The 25,254-nt window shown below is 36.9% G+C and overlaps 3 protein-coding genes across 5 annotated transcripts in view; 1 reads left to right on the forward strand and 2 right to left on the reverse strand.

Moving 5' to 3' along the window:
- The window catches only part of LOC105393289 (calmodulin-A), a 153,705-nt gene that overhangs the window by 13,898 nt on the left and 114,553 nt on the right, over window positions 1-25,254 (reverse strand). For all 3 annotated transcript variants that reach the window (XM_048622476.1, XM_048622474.1, XM_048622475.1), the window contains 2 exons: window positions 4,527-4,593; window positions 637-806 (listed from right to left, as the gene is read on the reverse strand). In XM_048622476.1, coding sequence (XP_048478433.1) covers window positions 637-806; window positions 4,527-4,593 — 237 coding nt within the window. The remainder of the gene's footprint in view (window positions 1-636; window positions 807-4,526; window positions 4,594-25,254) is intronic.
- On the forward strand, window positions 9,678-23,789 carry LOC105393288 (troponin C). Its single transcript, XM_011565020.3, has 6 exons — window positions 9,678-9,804; window positions 9,896-9,926; window positions 11,825-11,968; window positions 19,272-19,388; window positions 22,972-23,103; window positions 23,648-23,789. The coding sequence occupies exons 1-6, from the start codon at window positions 9,802-9,804 to the stop codon at window positions 23,674-23,676; spliced, it is 456 nt and encodes a 151-aa protein (XP_011563322.1). The 5' UTR covers window positions 9,678-9,801; the 3' UTR covers window positions 23,677-23,789.
- LOC119691668 lies at window positions 14,923-16,846 on the reverse strand. Its single transcript, XM_048622466.1, has 2 exons — window positions 15,873-16,846; window positions 14,923-15,836 (listed from the first exon to the last, which is right to left on the reverse strand). Exons 1-2 carry the CDS (start codon window positions 16,408-16,410, stop codon window positions 15,193-15,195), a joined length of 1,182 nt encoding a protein of 393 aa, XP_048478423.1. The 5' UTR covers window positions 16,411-16,846; the 3' UTR covers window positions 14,923-15,192.

Below are 25,254 nucleotides of genomic sequence, written 5' to 3' on the forward strand. Positions count from 1 at the left end.
TGCACCTAACACGCTCCTCCTCGCTTTGCTCGTCGTCGCACCTATCTTTAGGTTTAGGTCCTAAGGTTTTTAAGTTTAAACACCATAAAAATCCTAACAATTGTTTTGCTCTATATTTGAAACGCTCCGCTCCGCTTCGCTGCGCTCCGCTTTGTTTTTCGATATCTATGTGCACCTAACACGCTCCTCCTCGCTTTGCTCGTCCTCGCACCTATCTTTTGGTTTTGGTTCTAAAGTTTTAAAGACGTTTATGTTTTTTTGTCAAAATCACGAATTATCATATTTCCGATCGGGATTTGACTTTTTCGTGATTATAATAAATCGGTATTTTATTTTTCGTATATTTAAGTAATCGTATTTTTTAAAATTCGTATATTTAACAATCGTAATAACAATATTCGTGATTATAATATTCGAAATTATAATTTTCGTGATTATTATAATTCGGTATTTTAAAAAATCGGTATTGCAATATTTCGTAAATTACATATTCGGGGTTATCAAATTCGGAAAAAAGTTTTTCGGAATATTTGGGTGTTCCCACTGTCTTGACTACTCTACTCGGTAGGTGTAATCAGGGTATAAAGGAGGACCATAAAATTTTACTCAAGAATTCCTAAACAATTATTAACTCACCAAATTAATAGTAACGATGAGTTCATACTGCTGGTGCTTGTGTCCCTTCTTCTTCTTCCCCTGGGGAGTCTTGGCGGCGGCCGCGGCCTGCTTCGGAGGGGCGGTTTTCACTGACCCCTTCTGGGCTGATGGCTTTACCGGCGTCTTTGGTCCCCCCTTCTGCGCTGTACCTGGGGTAAGATCAGAGGTAAGGTAAGAGGGGTAAGGTTACTTATACCGACCTACTGATTTAGGTTAGCTGAAGGTAGGATGGTTGAGCTTAAATTAAGAATATAAGGACGCCCTCCTGCCCGCTGGATCGAAGACCTTAGGCGACTAGCCGGTAGTGGTTGGATGAGGATGGCTGAGGACCGAGTGTTGTGGCGCTCCTTGGGAGAGGTCTCTATATATCTAGCAGTGGATGATTATTGGCTGATGATGTACGCTGGAATGGCAAAAATTACTAAGCGACATTATTTTTTTCGATGAATTCTACTTACATTCATTTTTGGAATCGGCTAATAATTAGCTAATTATTCCACGTTTGGTAACGTATACAGGGTGTCCCGTAAATATGGGACCAACAGAAAGAGTGTGAAGAATAGAATAGATGAGTAGGATGGCATACGAAGCGCGACCCGTTGGGCGTAGGCCAGTCGGTCGCCCCAAGTATCGCTGGAGAGATGAGGTGGAGAAGGATCTGCGCGAGCTCAAAGCGGACAACTGGCGAGAACTTGCGCAGAACAGAGAGAAGTGGCGTCTTTTGGTAGCGGAGGCCAAGATCTACGGGTCATCGAGCCATCAAGAGCTAGTGAGTTAGGTACAGTAAAACTATAAAGTCCTGAAAACGGAAGTGGATCCTAACTAATTGCTACAGACCGTATTTAATCGATGTATTATATTTATTAAAGGACAAATTAAAAAGGACAGGTTAAAAAGCCATAACCAAACGGTATTTTCTTTTTAAAATGTATGTAAGTGTAAGTAAATAACCGATAAGGAAAAGTCTTTACAAAATCGCACTCTTTAAGGGCCCGTACAGGGTGACGTGCCGCGCCAATTTTGGGTTTTCAATGCTCTTCACACAGCACACGCAGTGACACGCACACATGTAAGTTTGCACAGTGGGTCGATAAACTTTTACTCGCCAACTTTATTGACAATTATGTTCAAGTACATTTTGGGTGATTTTAGGGTAAGTAAGTATAATTCTTACTTACACTGGTAAGTAAGAATTATGGTAGGCATATATATATAGGTATATCCTGGTAGGCACCAGGAAAGAGTAGAAATTAATAGGGGTGCCACTTTACTCTATACTCGGAACCCGATTAGCTTTCTCAAACAAATGTGGTATTTACTTGTAGAAAGGTAACTACAAGTATTAAAGTGTAGATAATAAGTTTCGGGCATCCTCCAGCCAACTGAACCCCGACGACAAAGCAACGTAAATACATAGTTTCGCAAAAGGGCTATACTAAGCCAAAAGGGGATGACTCAAGTGGTCATTCTGAACAACTTTTGTTCTACGCGATTTGCAAATTCGCGAAAAAAAATATTCGTTTTCCATGGTAAAAAGTCCCATGTCCAACAAAGTTTCTATGAAAAAGTTTTTTTTTTGTTAATTTCCAAAACTCGTAGAGCAAAAGTTCAGAATGACCCCCTGTCTTACTCCTTTTTACCCGACTGCCGAAGGAGGAGGGTAATATTTTTTGATTGTATGTATGTATGTTTGTCTGTTTCTTTGTTCCCTCCTGTAGCCTAAACGGCTTGATAGATTTTGATGTATGAGGTATTGTTAGAAGCGTATTGATGGCGCGATGGTTATAGGCTATGTGACGTTCCATTAAAATGTACATAGCGCCCTCTAGAGGACATAACGTGATGATCGAAAAAATAATAATTCAACTTTGCCGTGTAAGGTATAAAATGAAAGGGCTTGATTTTCACATTACAAAAATATGCATATTGAAGGTATTTAAATAACAACACCAAAATTATTGAAATAAAAAATGATCATGAACTACTGACGTAAAATGTCATAAAATAAAAACAACTAAAAAGTTACAAATAAAAAAATACAATTATAAACAAAACGAAAAACCCGACTGTACGCTAAAAACATGAAAACCAGTCCCAATGTTAATGGAAAGTATAGCAGGCGGGGACCAACTTGACCGCCACTCAAGGCCGTTTTCTAAGTAACATTCAGCTAAATGGTGAACCCTCTGCTGTTAGGTTACCTACGATACATTTCCATTAACATTGGGACTTGTTTTCATCTTTTTAGCGTGCAGTTGGATTTTTGTTTGTTTATAATTTGTTCAGTACTATATACGGCTTTTTCAATACCTGTAAGTACATTTTTTGGTAGCAGCATAATATTTTTACTTAATTTTAGGGTTTCGAACGTCAAAAGAAAAAAAGCAACCGTTATAGGATCTCTTTGTTGTCCGTCTGTCTGACTGACTGTCTGTCACCGCCCTTTTTCTCAGAAACGGGTAAAGATATCAAGCTGATATTTCGCATAGATGGGGAGTACCCCAAAAAAAATATTATGGTTCTCCCTGTCCACACAAGTAAATTGGGGCTTATATTTTTTCCAGTTATTTTGATGTGTATCCTTTTTTTTCTTTGTTGTTTTGTATAAGTATGTGTTTCTTTTCTTTAAATCTGTATTTTTTTTGTTGTTGCTGTCTATGTGTCGAATAAATGTATCTTTATCTTCAAATCACGCCATCTATCGTTTGTTTTTTTTGTGGCTACTGTCTATAGAAGAAATTCCGTCATTGACAATTTTACGTTACGAATTTATTTTTATTTATTTTATTTTTATTTTTACATTTTCGTGTAGAATCAACAGCATTTCGTTAATAAATAATAATTACTTATGAACACATAACAACTTGATGCCATTAACAGAATAAACTTAGTAAACCCAGTAAACCTAACACATCCAGAGGAAAAATAAAATCTCTTTCTCTCTCTCTGAAAAACATACTTAATAGCCTAAACTCGATGCTTTTAGCTATTAACATCTTTGAAATAAAATTGAGCCACCACCGTGTTACTGCCCTCATCAGATCCTCACGAGACCATACCTCAACCAGCACCAAGAGACTGTATTTTTGATCCCTAACCTAATGTTCGTGCGTATTGTCATCACTTAGATCCATTCGCTATATTCCTGCTCCTCATCAGACCTTTACGAGACTGTAATGTCACGAGAATATTGCACACTATCTTATTTAATTTAATGTATTGAATATACTGGAAGAATTATGCTTCCTCAATTTCAAATCAAATTATGTTGGTGTCATAAAAGTTGAAAAAGTGCAATGACAACCAATGTGCAGTGATTTTGTATCTGTACACGATAAGATCGCGAGCTGTCAGTGCTGCCTAAACCGACGTGACCCTTCTTTGGAGGCCAGCGGCCAACTGAGTCAAACGTCACTTGTGTTTATGATTTTATAACACAGAAAGCCGCCATAGATATTTGTATGAAGATTTGAGGGAAAAAAATTGCTCAAGTTTGGGATTAATTTACACAAAATAAGTGTGTGTTTATTAAAAAACAAGGTATTTAGCGCCTAGTCCAAGCCTTTAACTTTATAATATGATAAAAATCATATGAAAATTCTTAATAATTACGACACAGTTGTTACAATACGGGAGTGTGATTTTCTGGTTTTTCGTCATATTCTGAATTTTATTTACAGTTATCCATAATCATTTACTTGAATTCGAATCATTCAGCACCTAGCTAGACTCTTCGGCTACCTGTGTGATTTTTTTCAAGGCTGTAGAGCATCATTTACCACATAATTCTATGACAATGCCAACCCTCGATTCCCTATTGCCGACCCTTAATGTCATGACTTTATAGTTAGACTGTAATTGGTACTTGCCTGATTTCTGTCCGGCTGCGTTTTTTTGATTCACATGTCCGCTCCCGTCGGCCGGTTTGTTCCGCGCCTAGAACAAAAATAAATAACATTTATATCATTATCATCATCATACGGAGCATACTGTATGATATACTATTCTACTAATAATATTATACATGGAGAAGGATGGATGGATGGTTTGATGTTTTTTTATTCTTTCACGCAAAAACGAATCAGCGTAATTTTAATAAATTTTATAAATGTAGGAAGCTGACAAACCGAAAATTTTAAAAGCGAAGCAAAGTTTGCGGGAAATTCTTAAATTAAAAATAAATTAATCTAATTATTATTTTAATCGTAATTTCCTAATACTTTTCTGTCACCTAGTTCATATTAGATTTAGAGGTCAAAACTGTGTGGCAGAAATCCAAAATAATGTGCGTCATTGTATTTTAGAGTGGAAGGCAACATTCAGAATAAGTTTTTTCTTGTAAAACTGAATTGGCGAATTAAAAAAAACGCACGGTAGCATCAAAAACAATAATGAAAGTCAGCCGATCGCACTGCTGTATGTCATATTTAAGTTTTGTTTAACTTGACGTTATCAGGTGTGAAATCGACCGTTGGATACCACTTTCACAGAGAGCGTGGGTATAACGATTCAAGTATAAAACGAATTATATTATCTTATATGAATTAGCCAATCTTTATAAAAATATAAGTAAGTGCCTACTTATTTCAAATATGACACCTCGGACAATAAAAGCAACTATAAAATTGCTAAAAGATTGAGCCGTAAAGTTGGCCGCATAAAAATACATCTATTATTATAAAATTAGACATCTTTTCAGCGGAATAATAAAATCTGAGTCTGTGCAAATGAAGTCGGTTTTTCTGTGAAGAAAATCCGGCTTTTCAGTGAAATGAGGTGGATTTTCGTTTGAAATTTTGATTACGCGAAATCTGGGTTTTATCTTACATATTATTCATCTGAAATAATTCACTCTGTCGCACGTATTTGGAATATGATTGTACCTAAATTACTTAATATAGAGGCTTAGAATGTAGCTTGGATTTTATTACTAGTTTTGTTAGAACAGCTTTGTTACTTTAAAAGTATCTATAATGGATTTATTCAAAATTCCTATCAATTAAATTACATTTTATTTATTTATTTAGGAAATCAACAGCGTTACAATGGTACAGATACAAGGTAAAATCATAACAGTAAGGCCAATTACATATTTAATTACATATTACTAGATGTATTATGTCTAGAAGAAGTTAATTTTATTATTTATTTAATTTTAAATAAGTTCTAAAAAGTTGATGAGTGGCCCAGTTTTTCGTTTTAAATAATATTATAACCCATCTTTATACTCTAAATTTAGGTAAGATATTATTAAACGTTCCTGATAGTGACATTATCGCTGTAGAACCATGAAATTGCTTCATTATAAAAGCTTAAAACTCTGCTGGTGTGGTACAATCCACTTCATTAATATGCATTAACTTTTGAACCTTACCCAATATTCGTTTATTATCAACGTAATTATCTATTCAAGTTTACAGCTTCTTTTATCCTAACTAATATTATAAATGCGAAAGTAACTGTGTCTGTCTGTCTGTCTGTCTGTCTGTTACTCTTTCACGCCAAAACTACTGAACGGATTTGAATGAAACTTGGTACACATACGGTCTAGACCCTGGGAAAGAACATAGGCTACTTTTTATCCCGGAATTCCCACGGGAAAACTTTTTAAGGCGAAGCGAAGCGCGCGGGAACAGCTAGTAAAAAGATAAATGTGCTTGATCGTGATTAACTGAACGAGATTGTCACGTAATTTATTGTTATGATCGTTTTCTTTCACCAGTAACATTTTAATACGGACTAGACGGAGTGTGCAAAAGAAACGTCTAAAAAAATAAATATAAATATGTAAATAAATAAATAAATATGTGGGGACATCTCACACACGGCCATCCGACCCCAAGCTAGGCAGAACCTGTGTTATGGGTGTCGGACAGCTGATATATCTACACAAATACATAGATAGATAGATACTAAATATAAATATCAACACCCAAGACCCGAGTACAAATATCTGTCTTTAAACAAATATCTGCCTCAGCCGGGAATCGAACCCGGGACCATCGGCTCAGTAGTCAGGGTCACTAACCACTACGCCATTCGGTCGTTGTCACGTAATTTATTGTTATGATCGTTTTCTTTCACCAGTAACATTTTAATACGAACTAGACGGAGTGTGCAAAAGAAACGTCTAAAAAAATAACACCCCTCTTCTACCACTGAGCTCTTATTTTGAACATTTGTGACTTTATTGCTTTGTTTTTGAATACACATTGTTCAGTTATCAAGTAGTATTTACGTATATACATAGATGTCACTATCCCGCAAACTACATCGCGGTATTAAGTTATCTTATATGTCAATGACCCTCTGTTATAACCCAATAAACATTGCTTCTACTACCAGCGATCCGAACATAAGGCTACCAAGCCTTTTCATGGTCCTTCGAGCCGGATTACACACCATCTTGTTCGTATACCTATTGTTATTGTACGGCTTCCAAAATGTAATTTATGCACCAAATTTAAATTGAACCGTAGTAAAACGTAACATTCTTTATTCGGATCGTTTCTAAAGTCTGATGTAGTCGACTGTACTCTTTCAGTTTTAAATATTGAGTGCCGTAGCAATTTTTCTTCGGTAATTTCATACTGAAAGGTTGTCAAACCTTGTCGTTAGGGGCTTTGACGTATAGCTGAACATAAAAGAGTAGAGAATAATTGAGGGCGTGGCAATCTAAGAAAGTGGCCACACTATTATAGTATAGAAAACGGACAAAAGTATCACGATACTTTAGCAGAAAAAATCAAAACGAGAAATGTTTCAAATATTTATAATAATAATAATAATAATATAGCCTTTTATTTCCGAAAACTTACAATTAGTAACAAAATAAAATCTTACAAATCTTATAACTACTATTTAAAAAAACTTACACTACTATTTACAAGCATGCGGTTACAGAATGTCTCTGATTTCGGTGTGCCTTACGGCAAAGGCCAAAATTTTCAAATATTTACTAATTATAAAATGCCACTTTTTGGGGAGGTTTATGTTAAGAGAAGAAATTAGTAGGGGAGAGGGGGGCAGTCTTGAATGAATTTCATTAAATCAAATCAACTGTAACTTTTATTTCATTGTGTATTTCATAATGTTTTTTTGCACTGAAACACGTGTTGGTTATCCCATTATGTAATTACTATAGGAGAAAAGTGATAGTATCACACATCGATATTTTATTACAGTTTTTTCTTGCTCAGGAAAAAGTTCAAATGTGCCCCGGCAATTCTTCTAAAACTGTGTTTACCGATTTTCCTGCAACAAATTATTTAATTGGTCAGAAAAGCAGTGACTTGCAAATTATTATGTCTGGGGAATTTATACCGACTCTTAAATTCTTACACATATTTTTACAATAGGTACTCTAACACGGAGAGACCGACACACATAGACACCTACAGCTGTAAAACTTATCGATACCCTTTTTGAGTCGGGGGTTAGTAAAAAAGTATCTAGACCTGATGTTTTAACAACATTAGCATCCAGACCCTGATGTCATGTAACGTTTGACACTAGTATTTTCTAACCTCTATAAGAATAACAAATACACATTGAAAGGCATTCTATTACATCAAAATAGTACTTTTTTACAAGAAATATAAGCAATGTATGTTAATGGTTAGAAATTAAGTACCTACTCACCAGTATAAAACGCTGCTCTTTCATAAACATCGTATATATTGACTAATACTTCTCCAGCCTCATTCTCCGCCAAACATCGTAGGTAAACGCTGTAAATCATCAGTCTAGCTTCGCTGCGAATGGTTTTATTCATTTTCACCTCGTGAACAAACTCAACAATCCACAAAACTCCAAAATTAAGCAAAATTCGATTTGTTTATACAGGAATAGGGCGAGTTTGACATTCAAACCATAGAAACAGACCACAAATCACAAGTTTTTTTTTATTGCCAGCTTTAAATCTGTTTAGTTCCATAAACATTAATCTCTACTCTTTTGTGTTCAGCTATAAATAGTCTTTGTTGAAGTTTTATAACGGAGTATATTTTGACTTGATCATCAGCATGATCATGGCCTTTAATTTTATAAAGGGCTTATTTTTCAATGGTCCGATAAACGTTATCTGAGGAATAAAATTATTGCTATCACTGTCTAATACAAATATTCAGATGAGACAGCATCAAAATTATTCCTAAGATAACGTTTATATGACCATTGAAAAATCAGTCCAAAACTGATTAACCATTTTCCTGAGTTCCTATATTACTAGGTTTTTGTAGATAAAAGACTTTATAATTATCGATAATCAATCTTTAGTTGGTGAGCAATTAAGAAACTACATATTTATAATATAAATAATGTTTCAAAAGGTACCTACGAGAAAATTTAGTTAAAATGGTGTCATAATCATAAAACATATCATAATGCGTAGGTTAATGAGTGAAAGAGCACGAAAATAACGTTCAACTCTTGTTCAACTATTTTAAATAACTAAAACGAATTACATTTTAAACGTTACGGCCCAGCGAATGTGTTAACAGCTTTACACGGCAGACATACACGGCAACCAACTATAGTTTTAGTGAGAAATTTATCAGTGGACACGGTGAACATAGTGGGTAACCCCACCGCCGTCAAATCGGACGTACCTTGTAAGGATCTGACTGATGTTTGACAGGCGAGTAACGCTGCTTATGGATTGTTAATTGCTAATGTGTCGTTAGTGGTTCATATGTAAGAAGGTAAAATTACAGGCATCGTTAGATATCTTCAACTCTTAGATCATACATTTGATTCTAGATACATGTCATCGATGGTTTTAATGGTGACTACACTAGGACCAAACCAGGTACCAACACAATAACAGGGTCAGATCTTCCGGTATCGTACGTTTGGATTATACAAATGGATTATCATAGATGTATGGAGAAACGGCGTCGGCAATGCCTATAAAGTGGACGCACTTGCTCGAATTTCTACACAAAGAATACTGAATGCAATTCGTCCGTTGCGTACGAAGCCGAAAGGTAGACGCTTACCTTTATTGTTTAAGATTTGACGCTCGCCCGTTAACTTTTCCAGCTGTTTTCAAATTTGGAACCGCTCTCCAGTTCTGAGCTCGGACGCAGCGCGGGCGCAGGCTCCACCGTTCCCAACCAATCCGGTTACGTTCGATTTTTGAAAATGGTGCGTTTCTTTTAACTGAATGTTTTTACTTCCTTTTTTAAAAGTATTATGTGCTGGATGGTTTGATTTATTGTGTTTTTTATTGTTTTAGACAACTCAACTGGATGATGAGCAAATTGCTAGTAAGTATGACATGTGACCCTTATTTAGCAATCATAGTGAACGAATTCCTTGTTTACGGGTAAGTGGTGTCGTATCTAGTTGTGTGGGTAGGTAATTATTATTTTTTATGCTAACTTTAATATTATTATTCAATCACCTTAATTTCTGAGTGAAATAGCCAATGGTAGGTTTCTAAAATTTTAATTCCAGACTCGATTGTATTAACCCTTTCTTATAACTTTGCACTGTTCATTGGATGATATGAAATACAGGTGCTTTACTTGTTATTTTGTCTATTTATTTAAACACTTTATTGTATGTATATAAAAATTACACAGTTTAAAGTACAAGTTATAAGAAAAACACAAGTATATATAATTATGTATGTAGTCTATGAGTAGGTATATAAGCTATGATATAGGTACTTACTCGTAGCAGTTTATTGCAAAGATATAATTGTTCTGCATTCAAAACAACTTTTAATAGCGAAACTTGTACCTCCCGCTAGCGCCCAAGATGCGGAGAGATTTGTACTTAAAAATAAAATTTGAATTCAATATATAAACTAAGTTTGAAAAGTTTTTTTTATATCATTTTAATATAGAATTATATACCTACCTTTATTTAAAATTTAAGATAGGTACAGCAACAGTTATTCATCGTAATTAAAACTACCTTACCTACGGTAGTTTTAAATAATGCATACCGTAAAAACGAAAGAAAATGCGATATGTACCAAATATTTTTATGAAAGTTTCAATACAACGTAGGTAGCTAAACAATGTTCTACTTCCATTAAAAAGTGTTAATCCGAAACAACCTTGCTTTCGGATTAACACTTTTTAATGTCTGTTTCCCTTTGATATTGTTACTGCGGAGTCGAGGACGGAACAACAAACAACTGTTTTAATGACAGCAGCGAAAAAAACTTTAATTTCATCTCTTTTCACACTAGAAATAGTTTAATGACAGTCAGAGCTGCGGTCAGCTCACCATCTTTGAAAAGTTAAATAATAATAAATAAATATGTGGGGACATCTCACACACGGCCATCCGACCCCAAGCTAGGCAGAACCTGTGTTATGGGTGTCGGACAGCTGATATATCTACACAAATACATAGATAGATAGATACTAAATATAAATATATCAACACCCAAGACCCGAGTACAAATATCTGTGTTTAAACAAATATCTGCCCCAGCCAGGAATCGAACCCGGGACCTTCGGCTCAGTAGTCAGGGCCACTAACCACTACGCCATTCGGTCGTCATTTGGCGTTTCATTTTGTTGTCGCGGGGTTACTCCGAAAAAACGACCAGTATTTTTAAAGGATGTGAAAGATATTATCCTGAAGTAAATAAGGCTACATTTCTTGAATATAGCCGTCATTTTCAAACTCAAAAGTAGTGAATGCATCAATCCTAAACTATTTTTTATGTAACGATTTCAAAAATACGTCTGTGTAAACACAATGTAGGTAAAATCACATGATTATTATTCGACGATTACATACATATACATTACCTTAATGTATGTTTATGGCTGAAATGTTATGTTCTTTGGCTGAAGCTGAATACAGGACTTTTAGATTCAGGTTATTCACTAACCAGAGCCCCACCATGAAAACCATTGAATAAACTAAGTTGGTAACGAACCCTCATCTTTCTCTCAGACAACCGAATGGTGCAGTAGTTAGTGACCCTGACTGCTAATAATGCTATTCCATAAAGGTCCCGGGTTCGATCCCTGCCGAGGCAGATATTTGTACTCGGGTCTTGGGTGGTAATATGTATCTATCTATGCATCTGTGTAGACTTATCAGCTGTCCGATACCCATATATCAGTGCCTAGCTTGGGGTCGGATGGCTGTGTGTGAGACGTCCCCACATAATCTTTCCATCTCTTTCCCCCGCCAGTGCTGCAGCGGGCATTCAGCATGTTCGACAGCAGCAAACAAGGACGGATAGAGAAGGAGAAGGTGCGCACGATTCTCAACACCATGGTGCACAGCTACGACGACCACGAGCTCGACCAGATGCTGGACGCCGAGGATGCTGACGGTCAGTTGCTTAGATTAATAATATACGCACCAGATGGTGTGAGACATTCAAAAACCAAAGCAAAAATATGTCCGCATTTTGTAAACTGTCAAACCGTTTTGCGTTCAACGTAATGTTAACCAATCAAGAAAATCGTAAATCTTCTCACCGATCTAATACAAAATAAAAGATCAGTGGTATGAAAAAGTGGGGTATAATATGTCGAGACGATTCTTTTGCACTGACACTCTATCTAGTTCGTGTTAAAATATATTTGGTCAATTTTATTTTGCAGCTTTATACACGCATGCTCGCTCAGTCGGGTAAGCGCCCGCTTCTCACGCCAGAGATGCGGGTTCGAATCCCGGCGCTGACATGTACCAATGACTTCTTTGAATTTAATTACTTACAAAGTACACCTTTGCTCTTACGGTGAAGGAAAACTGCATATATCTAGATTTAGCATATCTAGATATTATGTCAACCCACAAACCCGCAGTGGACCAACGTGGTGGGAAAATGGTCTAACCTTATTTTTTTAGGTTTTAAATTATTCCATTTGATAGAGCCACGTACAGACACCTACAGTCCTACATTACACCCCCACAGAGAATAGAATATAATAATAGAACACTCACAAGCAATGAAAAAGATCCAGTGACAATAGTACCAACTTTCGTAAGTAGAACTTTTTCGAATATTTATCGAATATAGAATATTTTTGAACATTGGAAATTAGTTCGAATTTAAGTTCTTTGGTATATTTTTGATACTTTTTATTTGTATTTTTTATGTTATTAAATTATGAAGTAATACTACTATTAATAATGCTTTCAACCTTAGCCAAAACGGTGGGTAGCCTTGCTTATAAATGTTTCAATCTCTTGGGTTTGATTTCATCAAGAATAATAAAGTCCGATTGAAAGATAAATGAGTTGCCCGCCTCAGTTTATGTTTTGAATGATAATAAAACTAATTCCGTTACAAAACTAATATTTTGGTCGTGAAATAGCCCAGCCACGTGCATTTATTTTGGAAGCAGGTGACAGATTGCGTAAATTTGGAAATCGATTTTATGTAAGTACCTATACAGGAAAATCCAAGGACGTATTATTGTTTCAGTGTTTGTATTAATATTTTAAAGTGAAGAGATTTGTGTGTATATTTGTAACAGATCAATTCAAAAACTACGGAGCCCATATTCTATGTAAGTGCAAATCCTGTAAACTACTTACAGGTATATTCGTACATGTTTGGCCACGAAAAATTCTTTGAAAGCTTTGTAAAAATCGCGACCTTTTGAAACTATAACATTTTATAAAACCACGGTTGTTCACTAATATGAACATTAGTGAACAACCTAACATGTAAACAGTTTAGGAGGGTGTTAGATTAGTGGTGAAATCATGTTACCCTTGGGCCACATTTGTAGTTATAGTTACTACTATAATCCAGCATCAGGCAAGGTTTTAGAAAATCCCTGTATTATGATAATTTGCTGATTATCAGCGTAGTAGGTACATTTCCCGGTATGTATGATAGCTCCCAAAGTGACACACTCACACAAAGATTATATTCTATTCTATTCTCTGTGGGGGTGTAATACCTGCACCTGGCTCTCTCGAGTGGAACCTTTGTGCATATCCCCAAGGTCTAAACGCCTTTCTAAGCTTGGACCATGACCCACCACGTTGGTCCACTGCAGGTTGGTGGGTTCACATTCACATATCTAGATGTGATAAATCTAGATATGCAGGTTTCCTCACGATGTTTTCCTTCACCGTAAGAGCGATGGTATTACGTTAAAAGAACTCATTGGTACATGTCAGCGCCGGGATCCAAACCCGCATCTCTGGCGTGGAAGCGGGCGCTTACCCGACTGAGCTACCACCGCTCTGATCACACAAACCTTGTATATATTCTAAATTTCAAAAAAATCCCTTGCAACACCACTATCTAATAAATCTTAAATATATTATTATTATTGCATACTTAATGCATATATGGTATATTCTTTATTCCTAGTACACTTTACCCTTCTTTACATCTAAATATCCTTCCACCCAAAGGTTGTCTGGAAGAAATCGCTTTAAGCGATAAGACCGCCATTTGTACATATGTGTTAGATTAAGTTTTGTATTGTTGTCCATATTTTTGTGTGTTTCATCGTTTTGTCAATCAATTATTGTGCGCGTTTATACCTACTTTTTTTCCTTTATAGTCCAAAATTAAGATCAAATATTGTATTAAACAGCTGACAACATACAAAATACCAAAATTTTCATGTTTCTTTTCAACCAGCAAAAACTGAAACCACAAACTGCCAACATAATTATTTGTTAAATTCAACTGAGCCGGTAGTTAAGCTTAACTACGGTTTAAGGGGTACTTAGCGATGGTTACTATCGCCATCTAGTGGCCACCGGGGACTCTAGTTGTGTTCGTTAAGAAGAACATTAGAATAATTAAAAAAATATATAATTGCGTGAGTTGTCCAGCACCGAAAAGGCCCGCGCCTCAGCTTACACAATCTACTACTATTTATTTACTGTGCGATGGATATGATAAGTATATACTTATCTCAATTCTATACGCCGTTCTCATCAAACCTAAACATCCTAAAACTTATATATGTGGGATGAAAATTAAAGCCGCCGATGCACTTAAACAATCTTTATTTTATTTATAAAACCCATGAAATGAAAAACAATCTTTCGTCCTAAGCGCCATATTTTCAAGAGAACCCATAAAAAAGTTAACATCATAGACAAGTAATAATTCTATAATTCGTTCTGAAATATCATTGAAATATTATAAATCCTACAGCTCGGCCATCCTGCAGATAGTCTGCCCTCAGACTATGAAAAACATATAAAAAACAATCGACATAAATCTTTACTGAATCTACATTTAAACAACATTTTGAACTGTAACATAAAAATATTAAATCTGCAACTTTCAGAAAATTACACTTAATTATTGACACAATATAAACTTCAGAACCAAAATTCTTAATACAACCATGGAATATTTAGGTAAACATTTCATCAATATACAATAAGCATCAATAAACAATAAACATCATCCTGTACATTTAACATACAAAAAAAACATAAAATTAACCCTGCCTACTCAATTAAAAACACACTCATTCTTTGTCACTCATTCATCATCACACAAATAAAAACTTATAAAAATCACCTACACCTTCCTCAGTGTCCCATCTAGGCAATGGCTTCATGTACTCAGCGTAGTACATGGTAATCTTTCTTCCTTTCTTCTTTTATAATCCTCTCAGAGAAATTACCATCCTTGTATACCCTCTTCACGATTTCTTTCTCCATAGTTTTCTCCTTATTTATTTTGTAACATATTTCATTCTCCATCAAACCATCTTGGTACTGTGTATCTTTTTCTACACATCTTCTTTTAAACGCCCTCTTATTATCGATATATCTCCTTTTTGTGCCATCCTTCTTCTTAGCAAATTCACCTGGACAACTCTCTTTTCCAACCACCTTTTCAACTTTTTGTTTACGAATATTTTCCTCCTTAATACATATGCGCTCGATTGGCGCCTCTTTGCCAAGTTCCTCCTTTTTATTTTCTAAAACTTGTTTATTTACAACATTTACAACTTCCGGTTTACGTTTCATGGATGTCACTTCGTTCGTCTTTGTTTCTATGGCTATCGTTTCGTTCTCCTTCGTGTTTATGGCTGTCACTTTCTTTTCCTTCGAATAATCATTACTCCGTTTGTTGGCCTCGTCCATCCCGACTTCAAACCAGTGCTGTTTTACCGACACCGCCGACTTGTCGCCGCATCCGTTTCTCTGTTGCTGTTCAGGGTCCTGCTTTACCGACACGTCGTCTATCGGTCGTTCGCCTCCTGTGCAGCTGTAACACCATCTAGCCGGGCTTTCTCTTCTCGTTCGTGCACTCATCTCCATCTTTCTTTTCATATATTCGTAAATTTTCAGCTTTTCCTTCAGGTCCGGATATGTGGTGATACCATACAGCATGGCTTTGTGTATCACACAGTCTTCGATACCATCGACTATATATTGTATGGCCACGTAGTCTTCAAATCCACCGCGCTTCCCCAGCTCCTTCATCACCAGCATGTACTCATAGCAGCTCTCGTCGCGCTTCTTCTTGCGGTTAGTCATGAGCTCGTGGATCACCTTCGGGTTGGCATCGTAGGGAAACTCCTCCAGCAGAGCCCGCTGCAGCTCGTCGAAGCTCTTGAATGTATTCTCCGTGCGGAGCCACAGACCTGCCACACCAGTCAATGCCCGTCGCGCCATCAGCAGCTTTTGTGAAGGTGACCAGCCGAATACCTCCGCATTGTCACTGATCTCCTCCACCCACCTTGCCGCCGGGTACGTCGGGTCCGCTCCCGAGAACCGTGGGATTGTCGCCTCAATGCTGACCAACGAGGGTTGGGCCGCCGTCATCATCATATCGTCTTAGTAATAAATTTTACACCCTTTGTTTTTCACCTTCACCGTATTTACATCATTATCACCTTCTATTTGTTCACCTTTATTAATTTTGAATTTTCACCATAATTTCGCTTTAGTGCGCGCCGCCATCTTTTACGTGTGAGAATCGCTTCACGAACACGCCCCCTTATTTACACTATTTACACCTTTATAATATACATCTTCAGCACCTTTGGCCTATTTCCATCCCGGACGAGCCCCCAAAAGTTGTGGGATGAAAATTAAAGCCGCCGATGCACTTAAACAATCTTTATTTTATTTATAAAACCCATGAAATGAAAAACAATCTTTCGTCCTAAGCGCCATATTTTCAAGAGAACCCATAAAAAAGTTAACATCATAGACAAGTAATAATTCTATAATTCGTTCTGAAATATCATTGAAATATTATAAATCCTACATATATATATATATTATTTTTTGTTGGTACTTTATGTTGCTTCTGGGAACTACATACTACTTTAACTATTGTTACTTAATTATGTAAGTCGTTGTTATATTACTTATATGTATTCTTTGTTCTCTTCATATTTATAACCTTTATATTTAACTATGTCCTCTAGAAAGACGATGATTAAGGACTTTAAGCTTCTTTACTGTTTATTTTTTATACGTGGAAACCTGTAATTGGCTATGTTATGTAACCCCTACTATAAGCACAAATGTACCTAGATATAAGCTGTTGGTTTTCCCGTCAATAAATAAATAAATTTCATTTTCAGATTTAAAAAAATATTACTGTTTTTTTTAACTCAAATTAATCTAATAACAAGCATATTTAGTGAAATAGAAAGCTTCTCTATCGTAAATCAAAAAATCGTATCTAACGATCCAAACTCACACTTGACACACGGTAAATAAAACGTTTACACAGAAAAGCGAAAGCCTACCTCTAGTATGTTAGTCTTGCCGATTACGACACAGGTGTGAAAAGTGTCGTAAAGGGTGTGTGCGTAAGAGCCTTTTGTTTACCCTAAAGGGTTGTACTTTACAGCCCTGCCGAAAGCTTTAAAAGGTTATATAATTTATGTAAGAATTATTTTCCAGTAGATTCAGTAAAAAAATATAGGTTCCCAAGGCTTAGACGTGTAAGTGTTTTTTTTAGTTTCAAATAATAAAATATTAACACAAACACACACACACACACACACACACATACACACAAACACACTTTTTTTTATTTTATTTTCTAACATATATCAAATTTATCCAAGATTGCACTGTATAAGTTTTATGTTCTTGTAAAGCCGTATTTAAATGGGTTAATTATTATCTCTATCCTCCACGGGACAGGCATTGCCTAGTGTGGGGGTCAGTACATTTACCATCTCTTGTATATTTTTAAAGGAAATAAACATTTTTACTTTACTTTACTTTACTTTACTTTACTTATTACCTATGTATTACATTTATATTTAACCACGGAAACAGTGATGCGTCGAAGCCTCCAAAGATACCTAATTAGTTTCAATGTTAATTTTAGTTGTCTTATAGACAAGAAAATATGCTTATTATAAACATTTATTCACTACTGCATTGCATTTTAATGTATGTACCTATGCCTGTTTCTGTCCTTATAATGTCACAGCAAGGCAGCAATACATTTAAGGTCGATATAAGCATAAAGTTCCTTTCTACAACTCAGCTGCAGTGTCAGTCATACAAACATAGCAACATACATTGTATTAAGTAAACGAACTACGTATTAACGTACGTTGAAATCGGTTGGTCGCTTAAATTTTACCGCCCCCTGTCGTTTAGTCGTTTACTACAATGGGCTCCCGGACTTTATGGCCTGGGGGTTCACTCTATCAACGAACGAACAAACAAAAGCGTTCACACAATCGGCTCGCTTAATACAAGGAAATAGGACCGTGGTTCGCGCAGCGCTTCCAAGCTTCGGAAAAACAAAACTGCAACGCTAACCTCGACTCTATCTCATTGTATTTACGTACCGTTGTATGAAGCGTTCGTTAGTCTACTTGGAGTCCCACTAGTTTTAACACTATAGCTGAATAAAACTTTATCTCTACAGCCAGTTTGTACAAAATAATGTAGAGAGTATGTCGTATAGATGGACCGTGCTCAGTTTTAACCGACAAACGAAACTTTTAACCAAGAATGGAGGGGCTTCTCAATGCGTCTGTATGTATGTTTTTGGACGACTTAAAGAAGTCCATAATTTAATTAAGTTTTTGCTGTAACATTCCATGCCCTACAAATCACCCTTGGGTTCACTTGTCCTACATAACATTCACTCTATAACGCTTTACTACTCTTTACTCTATTAAATCGCCCCCTTAAGATTCAAATAACTTTTCAGACTTCCTTCTGGGTTAATTTTTATTCCAAATTTCACACTGAAAATCACATCATCATCATCATTAGCTTATAATAGCAGTCCACTGCTGGACGTAGGCCTCTCCCAAAGCACGCCACTGGATGCGATCTTTAGCTTTCCGCACCCAATCATAACCAGCCACCTTTCGCAAGTCGTCACCTCATCTAGCCGGAGGGCGTCCCACACTACGTTTGCCTAGTCGCGGCCTCCACTCCAGAACACGTTTACCCCATCGGTCATCGGTTCTTCGACAGATGTGACCAGCCCACTGCCACTCAAGCTTACTAACTCGGTGAGCTATGTCGGTGACTTTAGTTCTCTGTCGGATTACTTCGTTCCGGATTCGATCTTTCAGAGAGACTCCAAGCATAGCTCTTTCCGTAGCTCGCTGAGTGACCTTCAGTTTGTGAACCAGTCCCACCGTATGTTTCCACGTTTGAAAATACTACTGAAAATCGCTCCTTTGTTTAACTTTCAGAAAGTGGCAAACTGAACTTCGACTCGTTCGTTCGTGTGGCTACGCATTTCCTGGATGAAGACGACGAGGCTCTTCAGAAGGAGCTGAAAGAAGCCTTCAGGCTGTACGATAAAGAAGGTGAGAACTAGTTGTTACTACTGATCAAATGCAGCGGTTGAAAACGTGGTATAGTAGGCTTAAATGGTGCGAAAAAGCATTGGTCATCGCCATGTATAGCTCGTTTTTTACCATCCTAACTAATATTATAAATGCGAAAGTATTCTGTGTCTGTCTGTCTGTCTATCTGTTACTCTTTCAAGCTAAAACTAATGAACGGATTTAAATGAAATTTGGTATACGTATGGAGTATAATCTACCTTTATGTCTAGCGTTTGTGGACTATGAGAAAGCCTTTGATTCTATTGAGCTCTGGGCGATGCTTCAATCCCTTCAGCGGTACCATATAGACTATCGCTATATCGAGGTGTTGAGATGTATGTACAATGCTGCCACAATGTCAGTTCGATTACACGAACATAGCACAAAACCGATCCAGTTGCAAAGGGGCGTGAGACAGGGAGATGTTATTTCTCCGAAACTGTTCACCTGTGCACTGGAAGATGTTTTTAAGCTTGTAGAGTGGAAAAGACTGGGCATTAACGTCAATGGCGAATATATCTCTCATCTACGATTTGCTGATGACATAGTTATTATGGCGGAAACGCTGGAGGAGTTGGGCGAAATGCTCACAGACCTCAATGATGCCTCTAAACAAGTTGGGCTGAAAATGAACATGGACAAGACAAAGGTCATGTCGAACGAACATGTTTCATCATCGCCCGTAACTGTAGGAGGTGTCACCATCGAAGTTGTTGATCAGTATCCCTACCTAGGACAAGTGATCCGATTAGGTAAATCCAACTTCGATAAAGAGGTAGCTCGTAGAATCCAACTCGGATGGGCAGCGTTCGGGAAATTACGACACATCTTCACTGAAAACATACCTCAGTGTCTGAAAACAAAAGTTTTCAATCAGTGCGTGTTGCCAGTGATGACTTACGGAGCCGAGACGTGGTGCTTCACCAAAGGGCTTATCCACAAGCTCAGAGTTGCTCAGCGTGCTATGGAAAGGGCTATGTTAGGCGTGTCACTGCGAGATAGGATTCGTAATGAAGAAATCCGCAGGAGAACTAAAGTTACCGACATAGCCAAAAGGATTAGCACGCTGAAGTGGCAATGGGCTGGCCACGTAGCCCGCAGAGCCGACGACCGCTGGAGTAGAAAGGTTCTGGAGTGGAGACCCCGTGTCGGCAAACGGCGTGTCGGTCGCCCCCCAACCCGTTGGTCTGATGATCTGCGGAAGGTAGCGGGAAGCCGCTGGATGCAGATGGCAGGTGACCGTTTGGGGTGGCGATCGTTAGGAGAGGCCTATGTCCAACAGTGGACTACGGAAGGCTGAGAGAGAGAGAGAGAGAGAGATGGTCTAGATCCTGAGAAAGAACATAGGCTACTTTTTATCCCAGAATTCCCATGGGAAAACTTTTTAAGGCGAAGCGAAGCTCGCGGGAACAGCTAGTTCATAATAATTATTAACCTATTTTGGGTTTCTTCAAGTAGTCATAATGGGATGGAACTTATTTCCACCGGAAAATCCTCCTATATAACGCGATGCTTGCGGAAAATGGCATTAAATAATATTTAAAACGTAATACTTTACAAGACTGGTCTGTATTTGTTTTAATGTACAAATGCATTTTCAGTGGAATTCAAAGCTTTTCAGAGATATAAAAGCAGAGGCGGGAAAAACAACAAAAGCTTTGTACTCCATTGTCTATAGCCGTTGTGTGTCTGTCTGTTTATCTCAAAGGCTCATTTTTCACCAATATGATGAGGGAATTATACAACAAAGCTCTGTTATTTAATAGAATTTTGCTGATCTTGGTTAAGTTTTTTTTCTAAATTTCGGTTCGATTATTATTATTATTAATGAATTAACATTTCAATACATATCATAAATTGGCTCTTGAAAGAAAATTCTACTAATGGCATTGCTGGTCTCTTCAAATTTGCTCCCAATTAAGGCTGTGATTAAGGTAAGCAGCCACCTATCGTAATCGTAGGTATCGGGTCAATCAGATTTTCATTAATATACTTACTTAATTATGGAGAAATGGCGTCGCCAATAAAGTTTAGACGCACTTGTGTGAATTTCTATACAAATAATACATAATTCGATGCGTCCGTTGCATACGATGCCGAAAGGTGAACGCTTACCTTTAGTACCAATTTCTCCATAGTCGGTTATCTAACCGACAGGGATTGGTTAATCAATTATACTTCATCTCCGTATAAAATTCATGACTGATGTGTCAAAAGTCAACCACTAATACCTGGTTATGCTCTAAACGACTATGGATAAATTGGCACTTAGCCCGCATAAAGCGCAGAAAAGTACAGTGAACACTTTGTTTGACCTTTCACCGCCACGTCAGCAGTACGGACTCGTGCCGTCTCTGCCCCGTACTCGCCCCGTGCCGTACTAAAAACTTTACTCAACTGACGTATTGTTTACGAAACAGTTTTAATTGCGCTTGGACCACCCTGTTTTGCACTTTTGGCGTTTCGTAAAGCATAAATGTTTTGGAAAATCAGTTTAGTGTGGTACGTATATCAAAGTTCGTTAGATTTCTTAAACGGTGAGCAGAAAAGCTAAAGAAAGCTTCTTTCTCAATGCATAACCATCATCACAACCCATCACGTCCCCACTACTGGGGCACTGGGTACGGTTTTAGGCCTAGTCTACCACGCTGGCCTAGTGCGGGTTGGTGGACCGCATAATGGTTACCCAAAATAAGTCACGTGATAGCAACACGCACCGGCTATTCCAGCTGCATTCCATTTTCGAAATCACTGTGCCAATATATGACCAGTAGTAGTGCAGTTCTGGCACGGAGCCAGAGAATCAATTTTATTCTGCCAAACATTTATGGAGGACGATTATCTTCGTAAATTCATTGTTTTCGATTGCATTTCGGATATACCTATCGGGGGGTTACGTAATCGAGGCAGGATACTCGTCGGTTGCATTTCGGCTTAAAATTATGGGCTTCGATCCGAATTGCTTTTGTATTCGGACAAGTTCAAGCGATTTCCAGTGAAATATTAAAACGATGCACATGAAATATATTATTGTGCATTTTGAATTTATGCGCGTTTTTTCTTTATTTACAAAACGGGAATCGTTTGTCATAACGAAATGCCGAAACATAACGAATCATTTACGAAGGACTTTTTTAAACCATAATCTAACTAAATTCACCATTTAAAACCAAATAGGTATTCATAACTTTAAACACATTCATCGATATTCAAAAAAATATTCAGGTCTGGAGGGTTACTCTATAAACGGACAAAAAACTATTGCACGAGAGCTGCGGTACAATCCGCACGTTTAAATACAACGAGATAGAGTCGTGGCTCGGACATCAGCGCTTAGTTTTTCGTCATAAAGAGTGACCCCTCTGTTCATTCATTTTAGTTTAGCCTCTTCCTGAAGCCTAGCACGGGGCGCAAGACGTGACAAAAGTTTTCCGTCACACTCGCTCTCAAAGCCTGTGAGTGAGTGCAACGCAAAAAATGACACATTTTGCGCACCATGAGGCCTTCTAAATACCGTAAACTTTACAATAAACTCATAATGACTATTCCCCCCTTTTCCCAGGCCACGGCTACATCCCAACCTCCAGCCTGAGGGAGATCCTGGCCGCGCTAGACGACCAGCTGACCCCGGACCAGCTCAACGAGATGATCGCCGAGATCGACACCGACGCTTCTGGCACCGTTGACTTTGATGGTAAGATAAATAAGACAGATTGTTGCAAAAAGGGTATAACTGAGCCCAAATTTACTCTACATGTGCTGTATGTTATATCTAAGGAAATTAAATCAGAATGCCAAAATCCGTGAAAATAATCATTTTCCATAGAAACTTTGTTGGTCACGCCCCTGTATAAATGTACACTTTATTTGAACTCCAAGGAGTAATAACAAAATTATGAGATAAGTACTTTTTACTTCGTCTTATGGTGTTATGGCGAACCGTATATATATGCTTGTAATTAAAGGTTTTAGGTAAAATAATTTTAACCGGATATTAAGAACTCTTTAACCTAAAGTTAACTATTGTAGGTAATAGTAAAATAATTATATACCTAATCAGATCCGTTTTAAAGGGTATGCCACAGATGAACACTAAAACACACGCTGGCCGTCTATTATAGACGATTTTTCATTGTCTAGATCGGCCATTGTAAATTTACCATACGAGTTTCATCTCTAGTACAAAAAAGTATTGCTACATGATAACCTATTAACATACGTTTTCTTTTCGTTTCCAGAATTTATGGAAATGATGACTGGCGATTGAAATAACGGAAACCTTATGACTATACCTACCAACGTATTTCAGAATGTTATTCGTTTTCTTAATAATTTACTAAGGAGTTTTGCATGAATCAATTATTAAATTATTGTTATTTATTAAGCTAATTGTTGTTTTATTACCAATATCCTGCTATTTTACAGGAGTACCTAATACTGGCTTCAGCGCTATGTATGCCTCGTGTTTCATCGTCTTCATGGCATATGGTCCAAGATAGAAAAGACACAACATAAGAATAGTAATGATTACATTTTATTAATATCTACTCATTAGTATAGTCTCTTTTACATTTTAGTAATATCTACTCATTACATTATTTTCAGTTTTTAATTTTCGGTGGTGGAAATTATTATTTAAACACTAATAATAACGTTTCTAAGAAGGCCAAGTATAGGTTTTTGTAACCGATCGAGCAGTGAAAATTGACTCAAATTTGTATGGCGCGGAGCAGCAGTAAAAACTCGCACTCCCTATACAGCTGATACTCCTAGATAATAAATGAACGTAATTTCCGTCAGCTTTGAATAAAAAGGCTTTTTGCATAACAAACGCTTTGATTCATTTATCTCATTGAAAAACCTGCCTTATTTAAAGGTAAAAGTCATTTTAGCATTCCCCTTCGCTGACATCAAAAAGTAAAATGGTAAATGATGCCTATTTTTTCACTGAAAAAGCGCTTCACTTCATAATTTAACTGAAAAAGTTTTTAGAACTAAATGAAGATAATCCTAACGAACTTAGACATTATGGTGTAATTAGCTTAATTACTCAGCTATGAAAATGCAAAAAAATACTTAAGTTATAGAGATTGTTTGTACTCGTATTGTATCGATAAAGTATTCTTTGATTTCTTAATCTAGGTATCTCAGGATCAAACTGTTTGCGCTAGGGTTGCACACATATTTCTTTTGCTGATTGTACCTACCTAGTACCTAACTACCTAGCTATAGGTCCATTCTAACCAGGTTTGTGGGTCACAGGAGCGATTTACATGAAAGCCTGCCCCAATTGCCGGAGGTGTGTCTTTGACAGGAAAAGATTGGACTCCGTGAATAATCGAACTGCCCCTGTGTTTTGAAACTTTTTGGTCGTTAGAAACCGGTTATAAATTGGAATCAACTTAGTGACAAATTGACAAAAAAAACAATGTATATTTTTTATGCAACACAAATCTTTTTGAAATTTATATAGCTTAGTGCAGGCGAGGCGGGAACTGGACATTGTAAATGAGACATAATGGACAACATTTCATTTTCTTTACCCTATATTTTTATTAGCTATTCGGAAAGTTTATAAAAAATTAGAGGACCCATATTTTTTTATTTTGTATATACATTAATTTTTGCATGTTATTTTTAACTTTAAAGTTAATTATTTTAAAACCGGAAGTGACATCACATATTAGGCTCAATTTTTATTTTTGTCTATTGCCTTAGTCTCGAAAAAAAACATAAATGACACTGACAAGTGACATTTAAACTTTGTTTACATGCCAACCAACAAATGGGTCATTTTCAAATGACATTGATATTTCTAATGATACAAAGTAGGTACTTATCATGT

The sequence above is a fragment of the Plutella xylostella genome, chromosome 8, assembly GCF_932276165.1.
Source record: "Plutella xylostella chromosome 8, ilPluXylo3.1, whole genome shotgun sequence".
Taxonomy (NCBI): domain Eukaryota; kingdom Metazoa; phylum Arthropoda; class Insecta; order Lepidoptera; family Plutellidae; genus Plutella; species Plutella xylostella.